This window comes from Puccinia triticina, chromosome 6A (assembly GCF_026914185.1).
Source record: "Puccinia triticina chromosome 6A, complete sequence".
NCBI lineage: Eukaryota > Fungi > Basidiomycota > Pucciniomycetes > Pucciniales > Pucciniaceae > Puccinia > Puccinia triticina.
The window spans coordinates 4,707,249-4,734,781 of record NC_070563.1 but is presented as its reverse complement, the minus strand read 5'-3'; the positions used below and the strand labels follow the sequence as shown (position 1 = coordinate 4,734,781).

The window sequence follows — 27,533 nt, the reverse complement described above, 5'->3', positions numbered from 1 at the left end:
TCAATAACTAATGCTGTACTCTCTGTCTCCGTTTGGTTTAGGCTTTGGTCTTTCATCCGGACCGTGGGCCTGAATTGCGTTGGTTTCTCAGCCCGAACTCAATACAATATAACCTAACCGAGCGGCCAAATCGATTTCATCTGCTACAATGCACCCTCACCCTACTGGAGGACCAGGTGAGTTGTGCAGGCAGCTCGCCTATTAAACTGGAATCCGCCAACCAATTCTAGCTGACCTTTATCTCCCCATCTGCCCAGACCCATCCGTTTTACCTTCATCAGCTGAACTTGAAATGCCTCGAAAGAAACAAAAGTAAGCAATTGATTGATTATTAGTCCAAGGAGAAATTTCAGATCCATTATCTACCGGGTTTGTAAAACTGATGGGGGAATCAATCTTGCTTTGTGCTCTTTAGAATCGAGTGTGGGCCACCAAACCCACCGACCGATGGTTCATACAAAAATCACGACACAATCGTGCAGATGATGTGCAAACGGCTGATGAGGCAAAGGGTCAATGCTGCGGTAGCGAAAGTCGATTTTGATATCATGGCCGTGTTCTTAATGCAGGAATTTCCTAATCTGGATATCGACACAATCGTTACGCATGTCAGAAAGGCATTTTCCCGAGCTGCTCCGCAAACCATGCTACAAAACCAGATCCGAGATTCTGCCAATGAGGTCGAAAAAACAATCCTAGACTACAAGGCGGCAAACGTTACCACGGATATACCTAAGAAACCTTTCTGCCTTCGATACCCGAATCTCTCTTGCGTCTTGCAACTCGCCAAAGAACTCGAACAGAAATGTACGCCCTTGGACGGTACCAGGATGGTTATTTTGTTGGACGAGTCCGACAGGTGTTGTGGGGTTGGTATTCCTCCGGTGGAAAAGAATCCCAATAATGTTCATCCGACTTTTGAGGTCAGTAAAACTACATTTTTTCTGACCCATCATCAACTCTAATCTGTCTATTTTGCCTACAATTTTTCTGACCCATCATCAACTCTAATCTGTCTATTTTGCCACAGGATGTTGCTGTAAAAAGCCTTGAAAATCTTGTATCAAAGCTTTCATTCTCACCAAGAACAAAAGAAATGGTAATTTCGGACGATCCAGTCTTATCCCCTCCAAAGACTCCCTACCCCCTCGATGACATGAGCGAGGTCACAGAAGTCCCATTGGCCATCAAAGAAGAAATTGTGGCTTCCTTGGTGTCATTCCAAAAATATGGATATGCCCCGGAGAGTGTCAGTGAATTCTTGCAGTTTATCTGAAGTTGAACTATCCTGACAGTGAAGCATTTCTTGTGTCTTTCAGGAGGAATCACACCGCTTCTTGGATCTCAAGCTACCGCACACTACTGAACAGATCAAAATGGAGGAAATGCAGGGCATCAATCTTTGTTGGAAAGAGGAACAGCCTCCAGTGCTTCCATATTCCCATGGAATGAGTCCACCAAATTCCATATTGAATCCAAGTGAATTGTTGGGAAGTGGTTTGGATTACTATCTTCTTTTATCTTATTGGATCAACAAATCTTTTCTTCCTCAAGCTGCTTCCATTGCTGAAAAAAGTTTTGAATACTTGATCAAGCATGGAAGCAATTGGATTCAGAAGGATTTGGAGAAAGAACTCAACCCCATTCTTGCCTGTAAGTTTTTCTTCCAAGTCCATCACTAGATGTTATCTGGTCTGATTCTGAAAAATGGTTTTCAGCACGGGCTATCAGTTTTAATAGTCAATTTCAGACACACCGAGATCCAGAAAATGGGTTTTTGTTTGATGCAGTTGTTTCAATTGGTAATCATTGTGGTGGCGACCTAATCCTTCCAGCTTTAGGGGTTGCTTATCCTGGTGGTTCTGGATACTCCTTTCATGGTCCCCTCCGGATACTTTGGCATGGCCTTGGGCAAATTTACTTCAGCAAAGACACCAAAAATCCTCTTCACTTTTCTGTTGCTTTATCAAGCCAAGCATCCTCATTTTCTGGTGTTGCCAGGGTTGCTGCTTTTGAGCATGGAAATCAGGTTAGCTTTTTTACACAATTATCATCTTGAACAAACTCATAAAACTAATTGGTGTAAATTTTTCAACAATCAATGAATCAGGAATTCCAGGACCCTTCTTACTGGTTGCCAATTTATCCAAAATATGTAGGAGAAGAAACTGAGAAGATTTGGGCACTTCAACAAGCCATTATGCGGAAAAATAAGAGAAGTGGAAAAAAATGAACTTGCCACTGCAGGGTGCTGCCCCCCATTCCTCCCCCATCTCCTCACAATTTAAAAAAAAAGAAAACAAATGAAAAGATATGTGTATTGATGTACATAATTACAAGCTTGTTGTGCTCTGCTTTTATATTGAATTTGACTTCATTTCTGATCCCTTCTGTTTTGTTGACTAGAGGCCAAGGTGTTTTTGCCACTGCATTTTCAGTGGAGATGGCCATCTGGACCTGGGTACCCGCAATGGGTGCAGGTAACCCCATAGGTTTTTGGAATTTTGGACACCCAGACCCAGAAATGGCACCCGCTGGCAGGTAGTGGTGGTACTACCGGCGGGTACCACAGGTACCCCAGTCATTGAGCGGGTTATGTGGCCTCTCAGCAACCAGTCTGTGCCAGTCATCAAGAGGGTTCTGTGCCCTCTCACCAAAAAATCTGCACAGGTAATCAAGAGGGTTGTGTACCCTCTCAGCAACAAGTCTGTGCCAGTCATTGAGGGGGTAGAGAGTATGTACACCCAATAAGCCCTGCATAGACCAGCCATCAAGGGGCTGACAATGGTGGGTACCTGTCTGGGACAGTTGATTCTTATGCAATTTCCGTGATTTTGATGAAAAGTGTCAAGTTTTTTCACAGATTGCATGTATTAAGGTGGAATTTCAGAAATACTAACTTAGCTGTTTTTCAACAGAAAGATCCTGAGATAATGGTGCTTGAGTGCTTCCAGGATTTGTGCTACAAATTTTAGTGGGGACTGGCTGTTTTTGGATTCAGAAGTGTCCACTAGATTGACTACTGTCTTAGTTTTCTTTTTTCCATGGCACGGAGGTGTGTCAAGTACAGGAGAGTTGGTTGATTGCAAGGATTTAGATGAGGGGTTGCATTTCTTCTTGCTTCTTGCCATAGTGAGGGGTTTTGATCAGACAGTCAGGAAGTAGATAAGATTCCAATAAATTGGGGTTGGTGGCAGGCTTGCTGCAGTGCAGGTCCCCGGCTGTCTCCCATGCCGTGACCGGGTCATCTCTGTAGCCAATCTGTGTAAAATCTCTACAAGTTGCATCACAACTTGGGCTGGCTGTATTCCCCAGTGAGCTTTTTTAAAAGTGCTATTGATTTCACATACCGCACTATATATCTGGCTGATGTTAAATATATACAACTGTATAATCTAGAAACAAATGTAGTAGTGCTATGAAACTCATTTTGGTGTGTCTAGCAACATGTGATATCCCAAGCTGGGTACCTGGATGGGTACTGGCCCACTTTTTTGTGGCAGAACCAGACACCCACACCCAGGTCCTGCATCCAGCACCGGCCAATGGGCACTAGGGGCCAGCTCTACACACAAGTTGGCAAATCCAATAGACAATTACACTGGAAATTACTTCCAAAAAAACCAAGCTTTTTTGGAATTGCTGTGAATCAGGACTCTCATCTGAGGTGCTGTTTGTTGAAAATTTCAACACTGTTGACAGCCAGCATGTGCAAAACCTCAATCCATTGTCTCTTCATTGCCCAACCAGATTTCCTCAATAAACAAACCACAAGTCAGTCCTACCATGATCATCAGCAACCTGAGGGCAGACAGCCTCCAGCCTTGCCAATAACAATTGTTTGATACAAATTCATCTGGAAGAATAAAAAGAAAGAAGAGACAAGAGATGAAAGGGAGATGTGTACATACACACAGAGGAAAGAGAGGAAAGAAGTAAATACTACATGATTCTTTTTGGCTCTTGCAGTTGAAAAGATAGGCAAAGGAGAAGAGACTCTAAAGAAACAAAAATCAAGACAAAGGTTCAGACTACAGCAATTCTAAAACAAACAGACAAGAAATTCAAAAATCAAGCGGAAATCAGGAGGCGATAAATGAGTAGAAAAAAGAATAATAAGCGGAAGGTTAATTGGTGATTGGGAGAGTAGGATCGAGAAGATTAATTCGGATTTCATGATGTGAATATGATGGATATTGAGCGGTTTGAGATACCTGAAAGATGGCGGGTCAGAGGAGAAAAGGAAGGCGTAAGAGATGACACAGAATCAAAGGTACTGTAGAAACGGGGAGAGACAGGTGGATGAGCGGGCATTCTTCAAAGCTGCTCAGTAGGCACAAGATAGATGAATTGTTCACACAGCTTACAGGCACAGAGCTGAAATCCATTTGAGGAAACTCATCTTCGTCACCGGGTGTTTCATCATCCGGATTCTCTCGCTTATCAATTGATTGTTCATTATCCGTGCGATCGGGCTGGGGCGACCGGTGTTGATAGTGGCCCCTCCTCAAGCTTTCCAGCAAGCTAGCCTCTTCCACGCTCCCGGGCAAAGAGCCAGGCATGGAGTCACTGCGCAGACGAGCCGGCACGTGCCTCTGGTCATCATCATCAGAGCCACTCCCGAGGGCATCGTCATCGGCATCCTCGTCCTGCTCGATCACGCTCTCCGGCTCGTTCTGGAAGCGGGTTGGACTGTGGGCGCGTTTGCTCGACGAGACGGTAAGGAAACTGGCCTTCGAGGATCCTGTGCCGCTTTTCAGGGTCGCCGAGGAGCCCGGTAGATCAGCCTTGGAGCTTTTGCGACCTAAGCTGAGGCTGCTCAACCTGAATGACAATCGGCTAGTCGAGACGGTTGTCTCCCCACTGCGCGCGCTCAACGTCGGACTGACGGGGATCAGATTCCCATTCTGAGGAGAGAGGAGCTCGTCCAGATCGACTCCTATAAGCGACAGGGCATCGTAGCTTGTCCCAACCGATCGCCAATAATTAAAGTCTGAATACTCGGGAGTCGCTGGATTCCGATTGACTGGCGGGAACATCTGGTCGACCAAATCGGTCATGTGGATATACGAGGACTTGTAACCAGTTAACTCCAGCAGCTCCATCTTGACTTCCCCGTTCGAGTCGATCGTGAAAATCCTCGAGGATGGAACATCAACCGCCCGATAAGAGAGGGCATCGGTGATTCGATTGCCGAAACCGGCATAGAACGGACTGCGGGTTTGTCCAAATAACCTCTTGATGTCTCGCAGACATGCCATCTTGAAGACTTCAGGCTTTCGCATAATCACTTCTCTAGAGAGGGGGGAGAATGACAGGGTTAAGATCAGCTGGGTTTCAAAATGATCAGGGACCAGGTTAAGATAACACACCGATGTAAACTTGTCATCAGGCGATCAGGACTCATGATCACTGGGCCCTCCGGCAAAACAAATCCCATCTGATTGATTCCTTTCAGATACTCTCGGGTAGTATTGGCCTGACCAATCGCCCTCGAAGTGAGGTACATGACTTTATAGCCATTTCTAGCAATGTCCGTGTATAGTTTTGCCACCCCAGCGTGTGTCCAATCTCGGCCAATCATGTTGAAAACGTGTCCGAGGGCATCCGATTTGGTGATTGTCCCATCAATATCCGAAATGCAAATCTTGTAATCTGCTTCCCAAAGGAAAATTCGCGAGGTGCAGACCGCATAACCAGAGTAAGACGATCGGACGGAGAAAGAGACCTGATTGACTCCCTTCTTGAGCCCAAGTTGTTTCTAGTAGTACAGCATATTATTTCGTCAGTGTCATAAAAAATCTTTCATTCAAATAAATAATAATAAAGGTAGCCAAGAAACTAATGGCTCATTACGAAAATGAAATGTCTTAAGTGCCACAGCTCACAAGTTGATCAGACGTTAGTCTTAAAGTTTTTGCGTACGTTTTGTGGCTGGCAGTTGTCAATCCGGTAGATTGATCTTCTTGCTCTGATGCCTGATTCTGGGTATCGAGTGTTGCAGCCGAGCTGCTGGGCTTATTCTAAAAAAGATACTATCATGAGTGCTAGACTAAAACTGGTCACAGCATAGCATAACCTACGGCTGACTCGTCTCCCGTTGGACCGATTTTCTCATCCGAAACAAATTTGCTGCATGTCGTTCCTGGCATAGATCTAGGGGTGTCGGGCGGCGATGTCGGCGGTGAGACTTTGATACTAGTAGCGTTGCCGGCGGTAGGGGATGAAACTGGCTTATCCTGACTCCATGTATCCGCTGAAGCCGCTGAAGACATTCTTTGGTGATTAGGGCCAGTGGGTATCAAGCGATCTGACCTATACCACCACCTAGTCCATGGCCTTGTATAGCTGGGAGATGGCTGGGGGGAGGAACTATCCGGGTGGGTCGAATTGTCCGAGCCGAGTCTATCAGGTCCATTTGCTCCAGATTTGGAGCCATCAAGAAACGGGGAAGACCCTCCATTTGCGCTAGTTTCGTTCCGTGAGGCACTGCGGACAACTTTGTTGAGCTGGGCCTGGCTTAAATTAATGACTGATTTCCTGCAGATTCCAAGCGACGTCAAAGCAGTACTGGCGTTTTCCCATGTCAATGTATATCGCTCGTTGTATCTGACGATAAAATTTGTTTCATCATCCAGCAGGTCTTTCCTCAGACTGCCTTCGACGGCAGGATCGGACTTGAGACCGAAAAAATCTTCAAATGTCAAACGGTTCTCCTTGAACTTCTGGTGGTTATAATGTCTAGAATGATTAGATCTCGATGTTCGACGCTGACTGGATATACCAGCCGGGTTTTGATCATCATGAGAAACGCTAAATAAAGAAATTTCGAATACGTGCCACGTCCCGTTTGATTGAATTTTGAACCGATCAAACCCTCTGAATCCATTCTTGTCTTCAACCTCCTCGACGATGATTAAACCGTCACAGTCATTTTCAGTAGCTCCACCAGATCCCGGTTCGTTTTCGGCAACATGAACAATCACATTTTCGTTTGTCTCGAGCTCAGGATGGGACCCGGAAGCTCCGAAAAAGCATCGATTAATAGTCTCGGAACATCGCAAGAGGGCAGTTGTGAATTCCATGACCAAGTTTTCTTGTAGGTCTATTGTGGGATCTTCCCGCTTGTCATCTGAGTCTCCAGCATCATCGTTGAAATCATCATCTCGAGAGGAGGGGTCTAAAGTTGGGTCGCCGGGATTTCTTTCTCCGCGGTGTGGTGCTTCATGCGGCATTTTGTAGCCATCCATGTCTAGCATTAAATCGGCCGTTGGAAGACTCGAAGCGGTGTGCGGTACCACCTCGTCAAGCCTATCGGCTTGAGGTGCCGATGAATCGGGTATAGAATTTGATCTTTTAAGCTTTAGAGATTGTTTCATTTTCCCGGCTGACACGGAATCATGTTGAGGAGATTCTGATACACTGCCTTCCAAACCACGCTTTAGAGAAGGAGCCAGCTCCCCTTCCCGGAGCCACGAGTTTTCGTCGGAAGTTAGGTCCGGTTGGTCAGAGGGCACCTTTTGCTCAGGTTTTTCTTCTTGAGAACACTCATTAGTAGGTTCGAGTGAGGTTGAGTTTTGCTCGTTATCCAGTGAGGTAGGAGGAGGATCATCTTGACCTTTTTGAGGCGGATCTCTGCTTGGATTCCGTTTGACTTGGCTTGATTCCAACTGTGGTTCGCCCAAATCAGCAAAATCTGGGACTGTTTCTAGCGTTTGGTGGGTGGTCGAATCTTGTGCTCTCGCCGAAGGTGTGTCGGTAGATTTCAATACGGGCGAGACTAATGGTGAAGTCTGGAGATCATCCGGAAGGTCTTCAACGTCGGTTTCAAAAACAAAAAATGCTTCGCCGGTGTCGCCAATTTTCATACTAAATGGTGCAGGTTCGCCGTTTATAAGAATCCTGACCTGCTCAGAAAGAGTTGGTTGTAAGTTTGGCAAGGCTGGAGAGAATGCAAAATTACTTGCCTTGCGCTCGACTGGCCGGAGTACGCTGAGCTTTCCGAACCGCACATGCCAGGGGCTGCAAGCTAAGTCTATCAGTTCTTCGCTCGGTGAATCGTCCTTCTTCTCCTTGCTTGCTGGGCGTTTGTTTTCCACTACTATCACGTCAATAGCACCCGAGAGTGTGGCCGGGTTGATTTCTTTGTAGTACTGGCCGACTGAACTAATTGCTCGACCAATCCACGACATTCTACGAATCCGGCTTTGACTTGGTTTGGGACGACTGCTTACTTTTTATTATGTATTTATAAAACGGTTCAAGTAGCTGTCAGTGTTGTAACCCCCACTGGGTTACAGGCTTAGTTCTCGACTAGACCACCTTTTGATTATATAATTACATGTACTAGAGCAGCTAGAGGCCAAGGCAGCTTCGCCGCCGCAGGGCATGAGCCCTGCAGTGTACAGTCAACTCCGTATTAAACCATAGCTCTTGGTGGACAGGAATTGCTATGGTCTATTGGAGAGAATGGGTCAAGTGAGAGGCACTCCATGAATCATGGGTTAAGGACATTCACTCTGTTAACCCATGTTTTCATGGGTTTAAAGAGAGGCTGGGGCTGTGAAATTATGACTACTGCACATCCCTTACATCTCATGTTATGATGCCACAACATTGCTAAAAATGTCAGGTCACAGAGGATATTCATATTTGAAATTTCACTCAAGTTTTTAGACTGCTGTGATATGCAACAAAAAAGCTATTCAATTAGCCGGATTTTTCCCCTTAAGACTGCCGCACACCCCTTATATCTCATGTTTTTATGCCACCCCATTGCTGAAAATTTCAGGACACAGAGATTATACAGATTTTAAATATTCCTGAAATTTTTAGCTTGTTTGGAAATGTAACAAAAAAATTATACAGTTAGCAGAATTTTCCTACTAAGCCCACCGCGCACTCCCTGAAAATCCTAAAAATTTCAGGGAATGTAGAATATTCACAATTATAAGTGCCCTGAATTTTTTTTGAGGCTGAGGCATGTAACAAAAAAGTTATTCCCTAAGTATATACCCCAGAAAAGGGGGTATGCAAAAAATAATTAATTAATTAAAATTGGTTCTTTTGGTATTCTGATTGCATGATAATTTTGTTCATCATTTTAGACAAATTTTGATATTACTTGCGTCGCGTAGAAATGAGTAGAAAAAAACCGGGTACGTACGCGGAAAAGGGGGTACGCACAAACCGGGTACAAACACGGAAAAGGGGGTACGCACAAACCGGGTACAAACACGGAAAAACCGGGGACATTTATTAACCCCCAATATAAATGATAAAAGACTGTAAATTAAGAGATTTTCTACTGTTTTGTGAATAAAGCTGGCTGTTCATTGATATCAGATGATTGGTCCACTTCTTTCACTGATTTTTGACTGCAGATCAAATTGAATATTTTCAATTGAGCTGGAGTGTGTAAGATCATCTGGTTTATCTCAGTTAGATTTTTTGAAATACAATTCATTACCCTTCCAGAGAAGGGGTTGTTTTTTTTTTTTTTTTTTTGGGGGGGGGCAATATGCTAACTGCACCCCAAGCTTTTACTTCATTGACACCAAAAAGGAGTGCAGCTTAAATGTACCTCAAAAAACTTGGGGTGTGCACCCACACACCCCAGTCAAAATGGGGTATTGCCCCCAGTACCCTATAAAGGTTGGGGTGAGCCACAGTGTACCCCAAACACAGTGAGATCTATGAGGTAAATGGAGGACTTCCCGCCGATCTAGAAACCCAGATTTTCCCAGATTTCGCAGGGAAATCTGGGAAGATCTAGGATTTGGGAAGATCGAGCCCAGATTTCCCCGCAAAATCTGGAAAAATCTGGGTTCCCAGATTGACGGGAAGTCCTCCAATAGCCCTGGCACCCCATCATAGCTAGGGTACATCAACACCCAAATCTTGATAAAGTGACACCCTGTGAGAGGGGTGAGCTGCTTGGCACCCCAGATATATCTGGGGTGTAACACCAACCCAGAGATCTCTGTGGAGACAAAAACCTTCCCTCAGCTCCAACATCAAGCACAGCACCAACCACTCTCCTTCAACCACCAGCTCACACTTCAAAACTCAAAAATCCCATACAGAGGAAGACAAGTATGCTCATAAACCAAGTTCATACCAAAAAACCCAAGTCAAGCTCACCTTCAAATGGGAAATATCATCAAGAAAGAACAAATGGATTGATTGACCCATACCCAGCCATTTCCACCTCAACAAATACACTTATCCCAATACTTAGTTCTTCCACATCACAAAAGCTCAGCTCATCTTCAACACAGCCAACCAATAAAGATAGCACTCAATCCAAGTCATCCATTCCCCATCAAATGTCTACCAGAGATGCACATATTCAGCTCACTTGACTTACCCAACCAAGCATCAATAGCTGCAATGGAGGACAGCCTATTGGTGAGTCTGTTGAAGGATGTGGTACTCCATTGGAAAAGCCTAAAGGCTGTGCTCCATAGGCCCGCAATGCATCTTGCCACACCTCAAATGTTTCCCAAACATCCTTGAGCTGGCCAAGTCAGGCAAAATGAAAGGCCTCAACCTGGGTCCTGGAGTCAAAAATACAGTGCAGCTGTTATTTTTCTTCACCAAACTTTTTTAGCTTGAGGACTCCCACAGGGTCATACCACTGATGATCTGTGATAAATTCAAAAGAATCCTCAGTCAGTGTCCCTCCTCCATATCCAGCCTCCTTCCCCTTAACCTCATCAACAAACCACAAAGCCTGTCTCCAGTTCTGGTCTCACTCCAACTGACACCAGCCCAAGGTGATCTGCAAGATGCTATGGAGATCCTATGGTGTCAGACTGTAGGCAGCACAGTAAGGGGAAAGCTCTATGAAGCTACCCTTGTGGAGGTCAATAAAATATTGAGCAGAACAGGATCAAAAACTACGATAGCAGGGTTGGAGGTGGATTTTTTTTAGGGACGGAGGGAATGGATACCCTTGGCGGAGGTGTTGGATTAAGATTCAGAGGAAATAGGTCCAAAAAACAGTGTCTGAGAGGCGTAGAATGGATGCAAAAGGTTCAAAACTATGAATGTTGCGGAGTTAGAGGTCAGGGATGAAGGAAAGAATCAGGAATGAGATCAAAAACCTGGCGGAACCAGAAATAATCAGGATCATGATCAATAATGATCAAAAAGTGATGGTATCCTCCTTGGATCAGGATAGAAATTGCTTGGGGGACTTGTCCAAGCTCAAGCAGAGCTCGAACTATAGTCTAAGATGAGCGGCGCGCGCCTGACCTTTGTTTCCAACACATATCCTTTGCTAAGACAACAACTGTAGGAATTCAGACCAGAACCCGCAGCAACCTTTACAGAAGCTCATGCGGCCAGACCAAGGCGCAAGCCCAGCTGCAAATAAAGGTTAGCCCCTTTTGCAGTCCAGACGCAAGACCTAACCACGGCAAAGCTAACTGTTGTGTATTGCTCCGTCGACCGCAGATGCCAAGAAAGCAAGAACCTTAATGGTCACTGCCCACAGACAAGCGCAAGCACAGTCCAAAACCTTGTAAGTCCCGAGACTAGAGGAACAAAAAGCAGACTTAAACGCAAGGCTGAATTTATTGTGTTCTTTTGCAGAACACTTGCGGAACTACTCGGACTCAAAACCCAGACAGCCCAGACAGACCTGCTCTCAAGACTATCATTGCAAGCATTGGTTACCTGTAAGCACAGAAATAGCAAGCAGACCACAGAGCATAAATCACAGACAACTAACTTTGGAACACTGCTCCCAAACAAACAGCACAAGAACAAACAGACCCGTACAGACAGGAAAAGACAAAGTTACTCAAGTAACCCGTCTTATAAGTGGGAAAAGACCAGCAACCAGAGTTATCAGAGAAAGAGACTTACTTTGGACACACGGCCGACTGGAGTGTAGGACTCAACAAAACATCTCGTGAAACACAAAGGCGGTGCAAGCGCACAATCCTTTCCACTCCCACTCAACCATACTCAGTCCCTGGGCATATCCTGTTCTGCTTTTAGGTACATGCCCGGATCAATTTCTTTAACCAGATCATTTCTATTTCATTGCTATGATTGTATATACAAAGATCTAACAAGCAAGAAATAAATTTCAGTTGCTCCATTTCTTTTAACAACAACCATTGGAAAACTGCCAGAACAACCAACAAATCAAGCACACAACAGTCTGCAACAAAACAACAACTGGCAAACGGAACTCCCAAAGCAGAGGTAGTCCGCAGGACAGAGACATGAGAAAACAAGAGCAGAGTGAGAGAAATAAAAGGGAAGTGTAACCAGAGAAAAGAACCAAAAGAATGTAATGAAACTGAATCTTGAATCTGCACAGGTGGATTCCAAACCTTGAATATCCTGGGGGAAGCAGAGGCAGAGCTTGAGATCCTGATCCTGAAACTTCTTGTGTGCAGGTCCGCTAGTCCTACACCAAATCCTTCATTCTGCCGTGTGTACTGATTTGACCACCACAAGTACCAAGGCAACCAACCTGTCCAGAGACACAGTCATCTACCATTCCAAGCTCAACAGGCTCTCCACTTCCACCGTGCCCTCAGCCGGCAAAAGCACCAACACCAAGGACACTAAATTATTTTTTCCTCTCTCAATGTGACTTTTTTCACTTTTTGTTCTTAACTTCGGGTCACTTTTCACTCAATTATGCTTGGCTGAAGTTGAAATGAAGCTCAAGAGTGTTTCTGCACACCAAAAAATTGCACACCCCAATCTTGGGGTGCTCTTTCTTGCATGCACCCCAAGATTTGTGCCTCATATTTGAAATTGGGAGACAAGTCTGTTGACCAGGATTGTATTTGGGGTGCACAAACTATGTACACAACTCTACCTGGGGTTCAGGAACATACACCCCAAAATTTAGGCTTTGCATGAAATTTAAACCCACAACCCCAATTATTTTGAAGTACACTTTTGTGTACCCCAGGGGTATTGGGGTGTAAGGAGACACTTACAAATATTCCTGGGGTACCAAATAGGGTAGCCCTTTTTGTTTTTGTACATGTAGTAAACTCTTGGGGTGCATTTAGCATGCCCCCAAATCATTGGATCATATATCAATCCAATCAATATTAGAGATGGCACTTGAATACATGCCCCCCCCCCCTCCCCCCCAGCAGGTAACTGGAACACATGCTCACACTATGAAAAAAAAAAACTCGAGAAACCGGTGTCAGTTGACATGCAATTACTCTGATGTTACTTTGTGTTCAACCTGGGTTATTCCCTTGTCATTCCATGCAACTAGCCCAGCATGGTCTGGTGAGGTTTGGTGCTAAGCCACACCAGATCATTGCAGCTCAGTTCTTCATGCTGAGCACTCTCCCCCCATGAGTCCTCAGCAGGGACAAAGGACTACTGGGTGGTTGCTCCCACAACATATGAAGGTATAGGGTCCTTCTTGATGACCGGTTGACCGGTCATCAAGAAGGTGTAGAGCCCCCCTCAATGACTGGTAAACCGGTCATGGAGAGGTTGTAAGGTCCCTTTTGATGAACGGTCAACCGGTCATCAAGAAGCTGTATGGTTCCTCTCAATGACCGGTCAACTGGTCATCAAAAGGGTATTAGGAACCTCTTGATGACTGGTAAACCAGTCATTGAGAAGGTGTAGAGCCCCCCTCAATGACTGGTCAACCGGTCATCAATAGGTTGTAAGGTACCTTTTGATGACCGGTTGACCGGTCATCAAGAGGCTGTAAGGCTCCTCTCAATGACTGGTCAACCGGTCATCAAAAGGGTATTTAGGTCCCTCTCAATGACCGGTCAACCAGTCATCAAGAAGGTGTAGAGCCCCCCTTGATTACTGGTCAACCGGTCATTGAAAGGGTGTTAGGTCCCTTTCAATGACCGGTCAACCAGTCATCAACAGGGTGTAAGGTCCCTTTTGATGACTGGTCAAAATTTTGACCGTTTGACCGTCAAACGGTCATCAAGAGGCTGTAAGGTCCCTCTTGATGACCGGTGGACTGGTCATTGAGGAGGTGTACAGCCTCTCTCAATGACCTGTGAACCGGGCCAGGCATGTAAATAACGGCCAACCCCCTCTATGTGTGGCCTGGTCAACCTAACCTGGGAGCCTCTGTACATACTGTGGGGCTGCGCCAGAGTGGAGCGGCTGATGTTCCCTGAGCATTTGCCTTAGGGCTCAGTCTAGTGCATTTTGCACTAGAATTAAGCTGGAAAACTTCCAAATGTTCCAGGGTATACCACCCTGGAATTCAATTGTTTGAGCCTGGTATTAACTGGGAATGAATTTGAGTATCCTGCATGTCAACTGACAGCAGTTTCTGAAGTTTGTTTCATAGTGTCAGCACCTGCCGGCGGGTGTTCAGTTCTTGGGCAGGAAAAAAACAGGTACCCATCCTGGTGGGCCAGATGGATTGGAGGGATCTCTCTATTTGAAGAGGTGGGAGGTGTTCATACCACCTCAAGCAGAGCAATCCCTCCGCCCAGAGGTGCGTAGACCTCCTCAAATAGAGGGATCCCTCTGTTTGAAAAGCTTGTGCACCTCTTCAACCAGAGGTACGTACACAGACATACACCCCTTCAAATGGGATCCTTGTTCAGAGAGGTTTGTACACCTCTGTGACCCAAGGGTTTCCTCTGGATGAGGAGGTGTACACTCAGGGATCCTGGTCAAAGGTGTGTACATCCTCCTCAACCGGAGGGATCCCCCCTTTCAAAGTGGTGTACAACATTTTTGGCCAGAGGGATCCCTCCAGTAAAAGAGGTGTACATCTCTCCTCAATCAAAGGGATTCCTCCGGTCTAAGAGGTTATGTGTGCACCTCTTCAACTAGAGGGCCGGGAGTCCGGGAGGAATCCCTGGGTCAGAAAGTAGATCAATTACTGGTAGGATTCCTTCCCGGTCATTGATCTACTCAATGGCTGGGAGGATTCCCTCCCAGTCATTGATCTACTCAATGGCTGGGAGGATTCCCTCCCAGTCATTGATCTACTCAATGGCTGGGAGGATTCCCTCCCAGTCATTGATCTACTCAATGGCTGGGAGGATTCCCTCCCAGTCATTGATCTACTCAATGGCTGGGAGGATTCCCTCCCAGTCATTGATCTACTCAATGGCTGGGAGGATTCCCTCCCAGTCATTGATCTACTCAATGGCTGGGAGGATTCCCTCCCAGTAATTGATCTACTCAATGGCTGGGAGGATTCCCTCCCAGTCATTGATCTACTCAATGGCTGGGAGGATTCCCTCCCAGTAATTGATCTACTCAATGGCTGGGAGGATTCCCTCCCAGTCATTGATCTACTCAATGGCTGGGAGGATTCCCTCCCAGTCATTGATCTACTCAATGGCTGGGAGGATTCCCTCCCAGTCATTGATCTACTCAATGGCTGGGAGGATTCCCTCCCAGTCATTGATCTACTCAATGGCTGGGAGGATTCCCTCCCAGTCATTGATCTACTCAATGGCTGGGAGGATTCCCTCCCAGTCATTGATCTACTCAATGGCTGGGAGGATTCCCTCCCAGTCATTGATCTACTCAATGGCTGGGAGGATTCCCTCCCAGTCATTGATCTACTCAATGGCTGGGAGGATTCCCTCCCAGTCATTGATCTACTCAATGGCTGGGAGGATTCCCTCCCAGTCATTGATCTACTCAATGGCTGGGAGGATTCCCTCCCAGTCATTGATCTACTCAATGGCTGGGAGGATTCCCTCCCAGTCATTGATCTACTCAATGGCTGGGAGGATTCCCTCCCAGTCATTGATCTACTCAATGGCTGGGAGGATTCCCTCCCAGTCATTGATCTACTCAATGGCTGGGAGGATTCCCTCCCAGTCATTGATCTACTCAATGGCTGGGAGGATTCCCTCCCAGTCATTGATCTACTCAATGGCTGGGAGGATTCCCTCCCAGTCATTGATAAGCTTGTTGACTGTGGGAATCCCTCCCAGTCAGCGAGTGTAATTGCTGACCGGGAGGGATTTCTCACAGGCAGTGAGTATATCAGAGAAGGTACCTTTCCCTGCAACTGGTACCCAGTATACCAGCCGAGCACACACTGACGGGTGCCGGGGCGCGGGTGTTGAGAATTTGTAAAATTTCAGGCAGGTACCCGGGTGCAATATGTTGAAACTTTGTCTCCATTTCCTTTACTCACCCCAAATTCCCCTTTCCATTGTTCCTTATCTTTCTGCTTCTATTCTGCCATACATCATTGTCTGTTAGACGTCTAGTTATTTATGTCTGAACAATATGCAGTGTAGTCTTTGAACCCCAGCGTCCCTGTCTTATCAACTCTCTAACGCTACATATCTCTTTTTGTGACATGTTCAAAAAGCTTGTTTATTTCTTATTGCATATTCATTTTGTCTCTCCCACATTTTTTTCACTTGTACCTAGAATACTTAAGGCGTGCTAGTTACAAGTAAAACAAATCATTGGTTCTCTTCATTCATTTTGTGCGCCTTTTGAGCCTTTCCAGTGAGAATACTCCAGTATCACTTTCCCAAATTCTCAAGCTTGAATTCCAGCTCTTCCTCTCCTCTGCTCTATTGGACTCAAGTTTCAACACAAGAGGCCATCTCTAATCAATATCCAAGAGTTTCAGGCTAACACCAGTGGTGATTTTGATGCACTCTCCAGAGAGTTCCAGAGTGTAATATTGCATGTTTCTGGGTTGGATGTGAGTCAGATGTGGACTAGGAAATGGTTGATAAACTATTTAGAAGTGAATGACAAGTCTGTCAGAAGCTACAAGGAAATTTTTCAGGACTTTGTGCAATTGTTGAATGATATTTACTCAATTCCCAATTACTAATCATCCATGCTGAATTTATATTGATCATTTCTCCATGTGCAACAAGCAGAGCTGGAGCTTTAATGGCTTTCTGGCCAGTGTGCACTTGTCATGGATCTTTGGAAGGTGTGTCCTGTTATCTGTCACCCCAATGCATGTGTGTACATGAGGGTGACATTGGCAAAGTGCAAAACAGACCACATGCACAGGCATGTAGACATTGAAAAAAAGAAAAAGAAAAAAAGCTTATTTGTTCTAAGACACCGGGACTTCTAGCTTAAATGATCTGGTACCACTACCACACCACCAGGCTTGACTGGACTATTTCCACCATATTTTAATATTTTGTTTGCTCAATTCTAGGCAATACCTGTATCTTTTAGGGAAATATGACAATTCAGATGGGCCTTTCAAATCTCTCTAACTGGTGGGTACATTTCTTTTATCTATGGGAGGCCCAGCCTGTGGTTTTTCACCCCTTTCTATGCACATACATGAGGGTGACATTAGAAAAGTGAAAAAACAACCACCTTCATGAGTATGTATGGTGTTGCAAGTGCGTCTGGGCACATACCCAACTCCCGCTTGGCCGAGTGCCTCTGGAGGTTGGGTATGTGCCCAGCGGGCTTGATCGGGCAGGTTGCGCGGGGGGCAGAGCTTGGCACACAGCCAAGTCCCGCTTGGCCGAGATCAAGCTCTGGGCCAATGGCAACACGCCGGTCATGAGACGCCAGCCCTTGTCTCTGCCTCAAAAGGCAAGAACAACGTGCCCTCGAGGAGGGGAAACATTCTCCCTTCTTGACATCGCACATCAGACATCAACAAGGGAGCTTTGCCTTCTCAATGGTCGGTCTGTAGGCTGGTCATCGGGGAGGAAAGACTCCCTTCGCGGTGGGTGATACTTGTATTGATCATCAAGAAGGGAGTCTTCCCTTCTCAATGACCGGTTTGTAGACCGACCATCAAGGAGGGAAACTTCTCTCCTTGATGGCCGGCACAGCGTTTGGCGTGCGTGGCACCCTTGCTTGAAATCGGCCCAGCGGGGCTTTGTGCAGAACCCCGCCCACTTTGCAATGTGCCAAGTGGGGGTTGGGAGTGTGCCAGGCGGGCTTGAGGATCGGCCAAGCAGGCTTTAGGTTTGGCCACGCGCGCTTGGCCTTTTTCGGCCAAACTTTGGTGAGTGCCCAGACGGGCTTGCAACACCATAAATAATGTGAATCAAACCCCAAGAAATCATTCCAACCAGCAAACAGTTCAAAGTGAATCATGATTTGATTGTGGCCATTTTTCCTTCTGGTTTCCACTAAGTTCTGTTGGAGAGTGAGCTCGGAGAAAGTGATACTTTTCACATAACATGGGAAAAGTGAACTAAATAGTCTATCTACAAGAGCTGTGACAGGTGTCGCAGTCGAGATCTAAAACAATGTCACAACATCCCCCCCCTCGACAAGAAACCTGCACTACATTAGAGAATGAAAAGATAGACGGAAAGAAAGGAAAGAAAAGAAAGAAGAAAGAAGAAAGAAAAAAAAAGAAAAAGAAAAAAAAAAACATAAGAGAACAACGTAAAAAACAACTAAGTTATAAGTCCTTGAATGACTGTCCTGCATTTTTGATGTGCCGCCTTTCCCAGCGCCTTCGTGAGAACATCCGCAATTTGCTCCTTCCCTGGAATCCACTTGATGCTTGTTTTCTTCTCATATAAAGCCTGATTTGTAATGTAAAACTCCCGTTCAATGTGGTGCGTCCTTTTGTTCGAGGCGTCTTCACAACCGATTTTAACAGCAGACTGGTTGTTGCAAAGTATCATCACTGGGAAATTCACTCCCACGATGTCTGACAGAAGATTTCGTATCCACAGCGCGTGTCTCGTGGCATGGCCCAGCGCCATGTATTCAGCTTGACAGGTCGAGCTTGCTACTGTTACTAAACGCCTAGAGACCCACATGATCGGTGAACCGTAGAGTCGAATTATAACCCCGTATGTAGACCTAGAGTTGGTTCCACCCCAATTTGCATCTACGAAGCATTCAACCGGGTGGCCGTTCAAACGGTCTGGTGCTATCCTGAGCGGTGTCACTTTTGTCTCAGCCAGGTATCCTAGTAGGTGTCTCAGTCCTTTCCAGTGGTGCGCTGAGGGCCTGCTGGAGAATTGGGCTAGGTAGTTTACGCTGTACGCTATATCGGGCCGGGTTCCAACCGCAACATAACTGAGACTCCCTATAGTGGAAAGGAAATCTGTGCTATTGATGCCCGCCTTGGTAGTGTCCGTGTTGGCAGTGTAGCCTTCAGGTAGAGGTGTAGAGTGTAAGGTCACGCCGTCCCAACGTTCCTTGAGAATCTTGTCAATTAAGAGCGGTTGCGTCAAATCAAAACCGTCTTGATTCCTAAAGATTTTCACCCCCACCATGCTAGTTAGTCCTTCAGTCCACTTGATTTCAAGAGAGCCTTTCAGTTGTTGTTCTAGTAGTTTCAGGGCCTCGTCTGACGATCCTGTGACAATCCCGTCGTCTACATGTACCCAGATGATTGATCTGTCCTCTTTGCGGCTGAGAGTATAGACGCTGGAGTCGTAGTAACTCGATACATACCCAAGACTGGCCAGCGTACCACTGAGGTGTTTCCACCAGCATCTCGCCGCCTGCTTCGTCCCGTAAAGTGCGCGCCTCAGGAGACAGGCCTCGCCAACATTAACGTCAAGTCCCTCAGGGGCTTGCACCCATACCTCCTCGTCGATGGGCGCGTTCAGATACGCCGCAACAAAGTCGAAGTTGTAGATTGGCCAGTTGTTCCTGGCTGCAATCGTCAGAAGAATTCTCATCGAAGTGAAGGTGGCCGTTGGTGCAAAGGTATGCGCGAAGTCGGTGCCTTCTTTTTGATTGAAACCTTTCGCGACGTACCGTGCTTTGTATTTGATGGATCCATCAGGGTTGGTCTTCTTCGCAAAAACCCACCGCGCACCTAGTTTTCTCCGCTTCAATGGTAGTTTCTTAACAACCCAGACATTCTTGCGTTTCAGATTTTCTAGTTCGGTGTTTATCGCCAGCTTCCAATGGGCTGCATCAGGAGATTGCATCGCGGCTTTGAAAGTCGAGGGAACGTCGCAAGAGCTATCAGCACAATTCTCCATGCATTCGTCGACTAACGTCTCTTGATGTTCAACTAATTCTTCTTGGCTGAAGTCATTCAGGACCATGTGTTTAGCTTCGGGCGCCGGTGACGGATGGGGTGGATTGGCGGTGGATCCTTTCTCTGGTATTGGAGCACAGGTGACTGTCCCCGATGGTAGGGCATTCCGTCCGAAATTGGCCCATGCAGAGGAGACTAGCTTCTTTTTTTTAGGGATCCAGAACGTCCAACCTTTTGATTCCGGTAGGTGCCCGACGACTAGGCCTTCAACAGCGCGTTCATCAAGCTTCTTCCGTTTTTTGGGGGCTACCAAGATGTATGCTTTCGAACCAAAAACCCTCGTCCGATCCAGTTGTGGTTTGTCACCGAAGAAAAATTTGTACGGAGTTTTGTCTTTGGTGATGCGATTTGGGATTCTGTTCAACGTCCAAGCCGCCCAGAGAAAAGCATATCCCCAAAATTCCTTGCCTAATTCGCTGTTGTACAAGATGCTTCTACCCATGTCTGCAACTGTTCTGTTGTAGCGTTCAGCAGCGCCATTTTGAAAATGGTGGTAGGGGAGTGAGCGCTCCGCAACAATACCTTTGTTGCCAAGGTACTTACCAAAAACCTTTGATTCAAATTCACCTCCATTGTCTGAACGTAGAATTTTCACTTTGCAGTTGGTTTGGTTTTCCCATCTGGTGATTGTCTGCGTAATCATATCCGCTGCCTCGCTCTTAGCCTTGAGGATTCGCACTTCACTGTAAGACGTAAAAACATCCCTTATTGTAAGAGCATATTTGCCTCCTGTCATAGTAGGTGTATCGAAGGGACCCATCAGATCGACACATACCACCGACAAGCGTTCAACACATCGTTTGGTCGGACCAAGTGCTGAAGTCCTTGTTGCTTTGCAGATCGAACATACAGGACACTTAATAGAGCCCGTCGGCATTGTCGTGGGCAGACCATAACCTAGCTGTAGTTTCACCATCCGTCTAATCTTACGTAGGCTCGCATGTCCAAAAAGCCTATGCCAGAACAGCAATTTCTTCTCATCATTTGTCAGCTCCTCGGGATTCCATGTAAACTGGCTATGTTCCACTAGATTTGGAGACTTGAAAATTGAATTGGCATCAATTGGATGACTGCATTCATTGCATACTTGGACATGAGAAGGTGAAACAACAGAGGAAACAATGGCTCGAGTGGGAATTGGAAGTGGCCACATGTTATGGATGGGGTCAAATTCGCTATGGAGAAGGACGCTTCCATTGCCGTCGACTAGATAGTAGAAGACCTTTTTAACTACAATGATCGCCTTGTTCATCCCGACAAACTTCAAGGTACCCATGCAATGCGTACCTATCTCCGGTGACGTTGTCAGATGCGCCAGAGTCCCAGATGACTTCTTGGCTGTCACGTTGAATGATCATTTCTCGGAGGTTGAAGCGTTGACCACTCGGTTCTGCAGAAAGATCTTCACCTTCGATAACATATTCAACATTCTCCGTTTCATCATCGGCGAACAAGTCCGGGTTGATTTGCCGTGTCTCAACTGTCTTGGCCATGGTGGGTGTGGTTTTTGGTTTGACGAAAGGAGACGAAGCCGACTTTGTTGACGCTGGATCCCTTGATTCTGGTTGGATTGGTTTGATGTATGGTACTCGGTCAAAGTTGTAGGTAACCGAGCATGGAGGGAATTGAGGTTGGGAGTTGGGATTGGGCCGACTGGGCACTGGTCGGTGGCTTGGGTTGTTTTTTCGGCTAGTCGGACAGTTGGTTGCGTAGTGTCCGGTCTGCTTGCATATGTAGCAGATAGGTGGCTTGTTCAGCGCCAGAGCGCTGACTTGCTGACCCTCTTCAGCCGCTGAGCTCGTTCCTGAAACACTAGTATTGCTACGGCTAGCTAGGGTGACATTGTCCGATCGACTAGCTAGCTTTATGTTCATTGCCGAGGTATCCGATCTTCCGGTTTCTTCTGCTAGCCTGTGTTCAATACGAGCCAAATCCCACAGTTGCAGTACGTCGGAGGAGGCAGGTAGTTGGAAATCTCGGGTCTCCATGAAGAGATCAACCTTTCTGTCAAGTGCGGGTCGAAGATGATCCTTGAGGTTCAACTGGAAAATCAGCGCAGTGACGTTATCCCAGGTGAACTCAATGCCTTGTTCAATGAAAGTTTTCGCGCATCTGTCGAAAGCTGATATCACTTCGGCTGAGCTGCCGTAGTCAGATGGGTTGAGGTTTTTCAACGTTTCCCAAGCTTGCAGTTGCTTGGCTTGATTCCCGACGCGGAATTTGACCAGTAGGTGGTTGTAAACTTCGGCGGAGTTTTCAAGTCGAATAAGATCATACATGAGGTCGGGGTGAACTGACGAGTGGATGATCCCTCGCGCTATCTTCTCTTGGTACGGATCGACGATTGCGTCCTCTTCTGGGGTGTAGAAGAATTCGTCCTGAAAGCGTTTGAAAGCTATGACACCGAGAGCTTTGTCCCACGACTGGATATTTGATCCGTCAACATTCAGAATCTGTTCTGGTTTAAGCTTTTTAAGTGCCGCGTTAACAATGGCCGATATCTTGGCATCCTCGTCTAGAAGAGCCCGTTGATTGGACCTGACATTCTCCACATCACGCCGATTCATAAGGTCCTTGTGTCTTGCGCGATCCTCCTCGCGTTGAAGGCGCATTTCGGCGATGAGGCTGGCTAGGAGGTCGGATTGCATTGCCGGCGGTCGAACTTCAGGCACCGGAGCTTGCATTGATGAAGGGGCTGGGGGGTTTTCAGTTCGTCTCCAGTTCGCGGCGGAGGATCCAATGACTCGGTCTTTGATTCTAGCCTGAAATGTTGTCTCTTCGGGAAGCTCTTCAGAGAGCGCTTGGCCTTTTCCTTTATCGATACCAGCTTCGTTGGACGGTCCTTCTCCTTTGCTGGTCGTTGATGGTACGCGGCCCAAACGTCGTCGGAAAAAATCGTTGGAAGGAAGTTGTGGCCCAAGAACTGTTTTCAGAGTCAGATTTTTGGGTGTCATTTGGTCGATTGTACGCAAACCTGGTATTGGACCAAGTCTGTTTACTGATCTGGGGTTTCGGGTTGGCGCGGATTTGTCGTCGGACATGGTGGAGAGGATGGAAGGTTGATTGTGGAACGGAAAGGGGAAAGAAAAAAAACACGGGGGGAAAAAGTGAAATACGGGAAAGGGAATATAGATAATGATAAACCAAATATGGGAGAGGATTCGATCGAACTTTGATGAACTGAACAAACTTCAACCAGCTTTTCAGCCGATATCGTTAAGCTTTGAGTGGAGCTAAACCTCACTCTGTTCGTGCAGTGATGGGTGATCAATCCAACCTAAGCACCTGCAGGATGCTCGCCGCACGATACAGAATTCAGAACAACACACTCTAGCTATACTCAGGCTCTTAAGTGGGTATTACGGAGTTTGTCCGTCGTTGATGGTCAAAATGATTTTGAAGGAAAAGGTTTGGTCGGAGGGGAAAAAAAGGAAAAAAAAAGACTTGCTGGCGGACTACTTTTCTCGTCGATGAACGACTACTAAACTCGTCTTGATAGAAGACTACTGATGTGGTCTCGTCCGTTTTCAGCTACTGGTGATTTGAGCTACTCTTGAGCGAAAATAGGCTCATAACCTGTTGGAGAGTGAGCTTGGAGAAAGTGATACTTTTCACATAACATGGGAAAAGTGAACTAAATAGTCTATCTACAAGAGCTGTGACAGGTGTTGCAGTCAAGATCTAACACAATGTCACAACAAGTTCCAGTTCATTTCCAGATGACTTCTGCATAACTTCTGGGTAATTTATGGATGAATTCAGGACCAGTTCCAGATCAGTTGTGGATGAGTTCCAGAATGATTCATTATTTCTTACACTATTTTCACCAAAGGCATCTAGCAAAGTTATGGAAAAAAATTCATATACAGCACCTTCTGGAGAGTGTGCCAAAAGCTCCCCTGGTGTACCCCCCCTCCTGCTGTGCTTAATTACTATAGAGGAGCAGCTGCAAATTTTTCTTGCCTTGTTAACCTTCCAGCATGGTGATGGTCAGATTAAACCAAATTTTCAGACACAACGCTGACTGTATGAATGGGCTTTGAAACCCGCAAGTTTTGGCACCCAACACAGCATAAACGTGTGAATGTTTGGGAAAAGGTCAGTTAAATCTGCTAAACTCTACAGAGCCTGGCTTTTCATTAGGGTTTTGGGGTCCCCCGGGGCCGGGGGCAATTTTCCTGAAGCATCCGCACAAGAATGCATGAATCAAGCAAAAGTAAGCTGTTCCCTGGTGGCAATAATCTGGCATGCCCCCAATGTATGAATTTAGAAGTTCTGGATTTTACATTACCCACATGTGTGCGGTTTCCAGGGTCCTTTTGTGTTCATTTGATGATGGTAAAGACCAGGCATCAAATGGCATGCATAACCTATCTGATGACCCATCAAGACTGGCCATCACATGAATGTCCATACATCTTCACCAATCATTGGAAATGGATAAAATCTCCATTTACCAGTCCTGGAGAGGACATTCATCAACGGCCAGAAGGGATCCTATTTCCCCCAAACCCCTGCACCTGCATCTCCCACACTGTTCTGCCAAAACCAACGGGGTTCCTTCCCTGTCAGCTGTCAGCAGAGCCAACCCAGCGCAAAACACCAGAAAACAGAAACCAACCCCGCTACGCCTATTGCCGCCTCTGGCCCGTCTCACATCAGCAAACCCCCACCAGCCTTGAGCACACAGCCATTTGCCGCGCAAGAAGCGCAGCCCCGGACTGCGAAAAAGGCAGCCGAGCAAAAGGAAGAGGAGAGGAATGACTCTGGCCGGGCTCGAACCGACGACAACATGCGAGCACCGGCGCGCCGATGTTAAGCATGTGCTCTACCAACTGAGCTACAGTGCCATAGGACTTGCCCGATGGCCTTTCCGCGCCGTCCCGGGTATATCAATGGCCCCCCGACCCTACTGCGGCCGGAGCGTGATTTGGACTACAGCTTTATGCTGAGGGCAGTAGTTGAGACACGTCGGCGGAAGCATGGCCCGCAGGTGTGCGAATGCACGAGACAGAGCACCAAGCCTGCCGGGCTCAGACACCGCACGCATCTGAAACTCAGCGCACAGCGGAAAAGAGCGGAACTGGACTGGCGGCAAGATGCCGGCGGGGGACACGAGGGGATGGGATTGCTCAGACGACAAAACAGAGAGAGAAGTGGGACACAAGAGCCCAGGAGGCGTGCAGACAAGAGCGTCACACACACAAGGAACACGCGAGAGGGGGGGGGAGTTTATTGGAGTAACGTGGTCTCGACGATGATCCCGGTGACTTGGTAGGGGTCGATGTTGGAAGCAGGCTGTGTCGAACAGTCACATCAGCAAGAGAAGAGAGAAGAGAGAGGGGGGGGGGGGGGGGGGGGGGGGGGGGGGAGGGGAGGGGACGTACACGACGGTCTTCCAAGTAGCCCTCGCCGGTCGCCTCGACGTGTCTGGGGATCCGGATCGAGGCGCCTCTGTGAGCGACGCCGGAGCTGAAGTTCCCGATGTGTCCGGTCTCGTGGCGGCCAGTGAGACGCTGGTCGTTACTGAGCAGCGCACGAGGTCAGCGGGGAGAGAGGGCAGAGGGGAGCGGGTAGGGGGACGTACTCGGCGCCGTAGACGGCGATGTGCTCGTTGTGGCGCTTGCCGAGCTTCTCGATGTACTCGTGGATCGCCTTGATCCCGCCGGGCTGGCGGGTGGCGACGGTGGAGTAGTTGGTGTGTGCGCCGGCGCCGTTCCAGTCGCCGGCCAAGGGCTTGGGGTGGAAGGAGACCTTGATGCCCCAGTCCTCGGTGACTCGGTAGAGGAGGACTGTCATCCCCAAGCACGGTCAGACCGCGCTGTTATGTGAGGGGAGAGGGGGAGGGACGCACATCGGGCCATGGTCAGGTGGTCGCCCATGTCGATGCCCTCGCACGGGCCGACTTGGAACTCCCATTGGGACGGCATCACCTCCGCGTTGACGCCCGAGATGGTCACGCCGGCGTACAGACAACACTTGTAGTGAGCCTCGACGATGTCTCGGGCAAACACCTTCCCGGTTCCTTCGGACAGCAAGTGTGTGTGTGTGTGTGTGTGTGTGTGTGTCAGCTGATGAGCATAGGACGAGGCGGCTGGATCGAGGTGGGCTTACCGACACCGCAGTAGTAGGGGCCTTGCGGGCCGGGGAAGCCGCCGACGGGCCAGCCGTAGGGGTGGACGCCGTCGGCATCGAAGAGGGTGTACTCCTGCTCGATGCCGAACCAGGGCTTGTGTTGGGCGGCGGCGTCCATGGACTTCTTGCACGAGTATCTGCAGCAGCCCACACGATCGGCTCAGATCGAAAGCAAAAAGAAGAGAACGATCGTTGGGGACACGGACCTGAAGTTGGTCTTGTTCGGCGTCCCGTCCGAGTTGTAGCATTCGGCGAGGACGAGCACGTTCTTGCCCCGACGGAAGGGGTCTTTGAAGACGGCGGCGGGACGCAGGAAGACGTCCGAGTCGGTGCCCGAGGCCTGTTGGGACGATCGGTGAGCGACCGATCGATGGGCGAAAGAGAGAGAGAGAGAGAGAGGTTTGCGGCTGGGGAACGTACCTGTGCGGTTGAGGAGCCGTCGAAGTTCCACTCCTTGCAGTCGGCCACGGTCACTTGGCCGGACTTGGGCAGATCCATCGTCTGTGGGGCCGGCCATCAGCAAATCAGACGAACGGTGGGAGGGTGGGGAGGGATGACGCACGGTTGTCTTGCAGCGCAAGCCGCCGGTTCCGTCGATCCAGACGTACTCCGCCTGGATGAGGTTCTCGGGCTGGGGGAGGTCCATGTACTTGGCCAGATGGCCGGGTGCGGAGGTGGTTGGGCAGACAGACATCGCTGGGCTGTTTGTTGGCTGGGTGTGGGGTGTGGGGGTGGTGGGTGTTTTATGCTGGCTGGGGGGCGATAAGCAGTGTTGCGGTGGCAGTGGTGTTCCCCGGGAAGCAGCGGGAATGGCCCGATCTGTCCCCGCCCCGCCCGATTTGCATACCCAATTCCCCAGATCGCTTGGCCACCTTCCAGGGCAACCATCCCTCCCTCCGGCCGGCTCGAGCGGCCGAGCGCCGGCCGGTTGCCGCCAAGAAAAAGAGACCACCAGACCAGGAGGGCGATGACCGGATATCCTCATCAGCGTCCACCTGACTATGTAGCCTTATCCCATGCATACACCCAATCTCAGTCAGTGCCACACACCACTCGTCTGTATCGTCGAGACTGTATCTTGGTCCGGACCGCCCGGCGCGCTGCGCAGCCCGCAACAGCTGCTTCTGGGGATGGGCATCCGAGTGCCTCTCTCCCACTTCCAACTGATCAACCACAGTTTCAGAACTGCAAGACTAGAGCTATGGATGAAATGACATTGTTCCTCTCAAGTGGACCTAGTTATACTGCTTAGTGAAGGCCAGCTCACCTTGAGATGATTGCATTCCCCAAAAATTTCTGCTTTGTCGGCTGTCAACCTGCACCTGGAAACTGTTCAATAGGGGGTTTCAAACATGGTGCGGGTCCTGTTTCAGGAACCCCAAATTCAGGAAATCGGTGCAACTGCAACACGCCCTGCATACCTGAA

At 47.9% G+C, this 27,533-nt stretch overlaps 4 protein-coding genes across 4 annotated transcripts; 1 reads left to right on the top strand and 3 right to left on the bottom strand.

Annotated features, from left to right (window-relative positions):
- Positions 1-148: 148 nt before the first annotated feature.
- PtA15_6A572 (uncharacterized protein) lies at positions 149-2,233 on the top strand (the record flags this gene model as incomplete). Its single annotated transcript, XM_053170292.1, has 7 exons — positions 149-176; positions 258-312; positions 416-923; positions 1,031-1,249; positions 1,320-1,653; positions 1,719-2,029; positions 2,111-2,233. The coding sequence occupies 7 exons, from the start codon at positions 149-151 to the stop codon at positions 2,231-2,233; spliced, it is 1,578 nt and encodes a 525-aa protein (XP_053021498.1).
- Positions 2,234-4,267: 2,034 nt separating this feature from the next.
- Positions 4,268-8,192, bottom strand: PtA15_6A571 (uncharacterized protein; the record flags this gene model as incomplete). Its single annotated transcript, XM_053170291.1, has 6 exons — positions 4,268-4,276; positions 4,368-5,295; positions 5,373-5,761; positions 5,889-6,023; positions 6,084-7,907; positions 7,968-8,192. 6 exons carry the CDS (start codon positions 8,190-8,192, stop codon positions 4,268-4,270), a joined length of 3,510 nt encoding a protein of 1,169 aa, XP_053021497.1.
- Positions 8,193-18,678: 10,486 nt separating this feature from the next.
- On the bottom strand, positions 18,679-23,013 carry PtA15_6A570 (uncharacterized protein; the record flags this gene model as incomplete). Its single annotated transcript, XM_053170290.1, has 3 exons — positions 18,679-18,717; positions 18,807-20,655; positions 21,260-23,013. The coding sequence occupies 3 exons, from the start codon at positions 23,011-23,013 to the stop codon at positions 18,679-18,681; spliced, it is 3,642 nt and encodes a 1,213-aa protein (XP_053021496.1).
- Positions 23,014-25,204: 2,191 nt separating this feature from the next.
- PtA15_6A569 (uncharacterized protein) lies at positions 25,205-26,801 on the bottom strand (the record flags this gene model as incomplete). Its single annotated transcript, XM_053170288.1, has 8 exons — positions 25,205-25,270; positions 25,360-25,498; positions 25,560-25,764; positions 25,827-25,997; positions 26,087-26,244; positions 26,314-26,447; positions 26,528-26,608; positions 26,670-26,801. 8 exons carry the CDS (start codon positions 26,799-26,801, stop codon positions 25,205-25,207), a joined length of 1,086 nt encoding a protein of 361 aa, XP_053021495.1.
- Between the last annotated feature and the right edge of the window lie 732 nt (positions 26,802-27,533).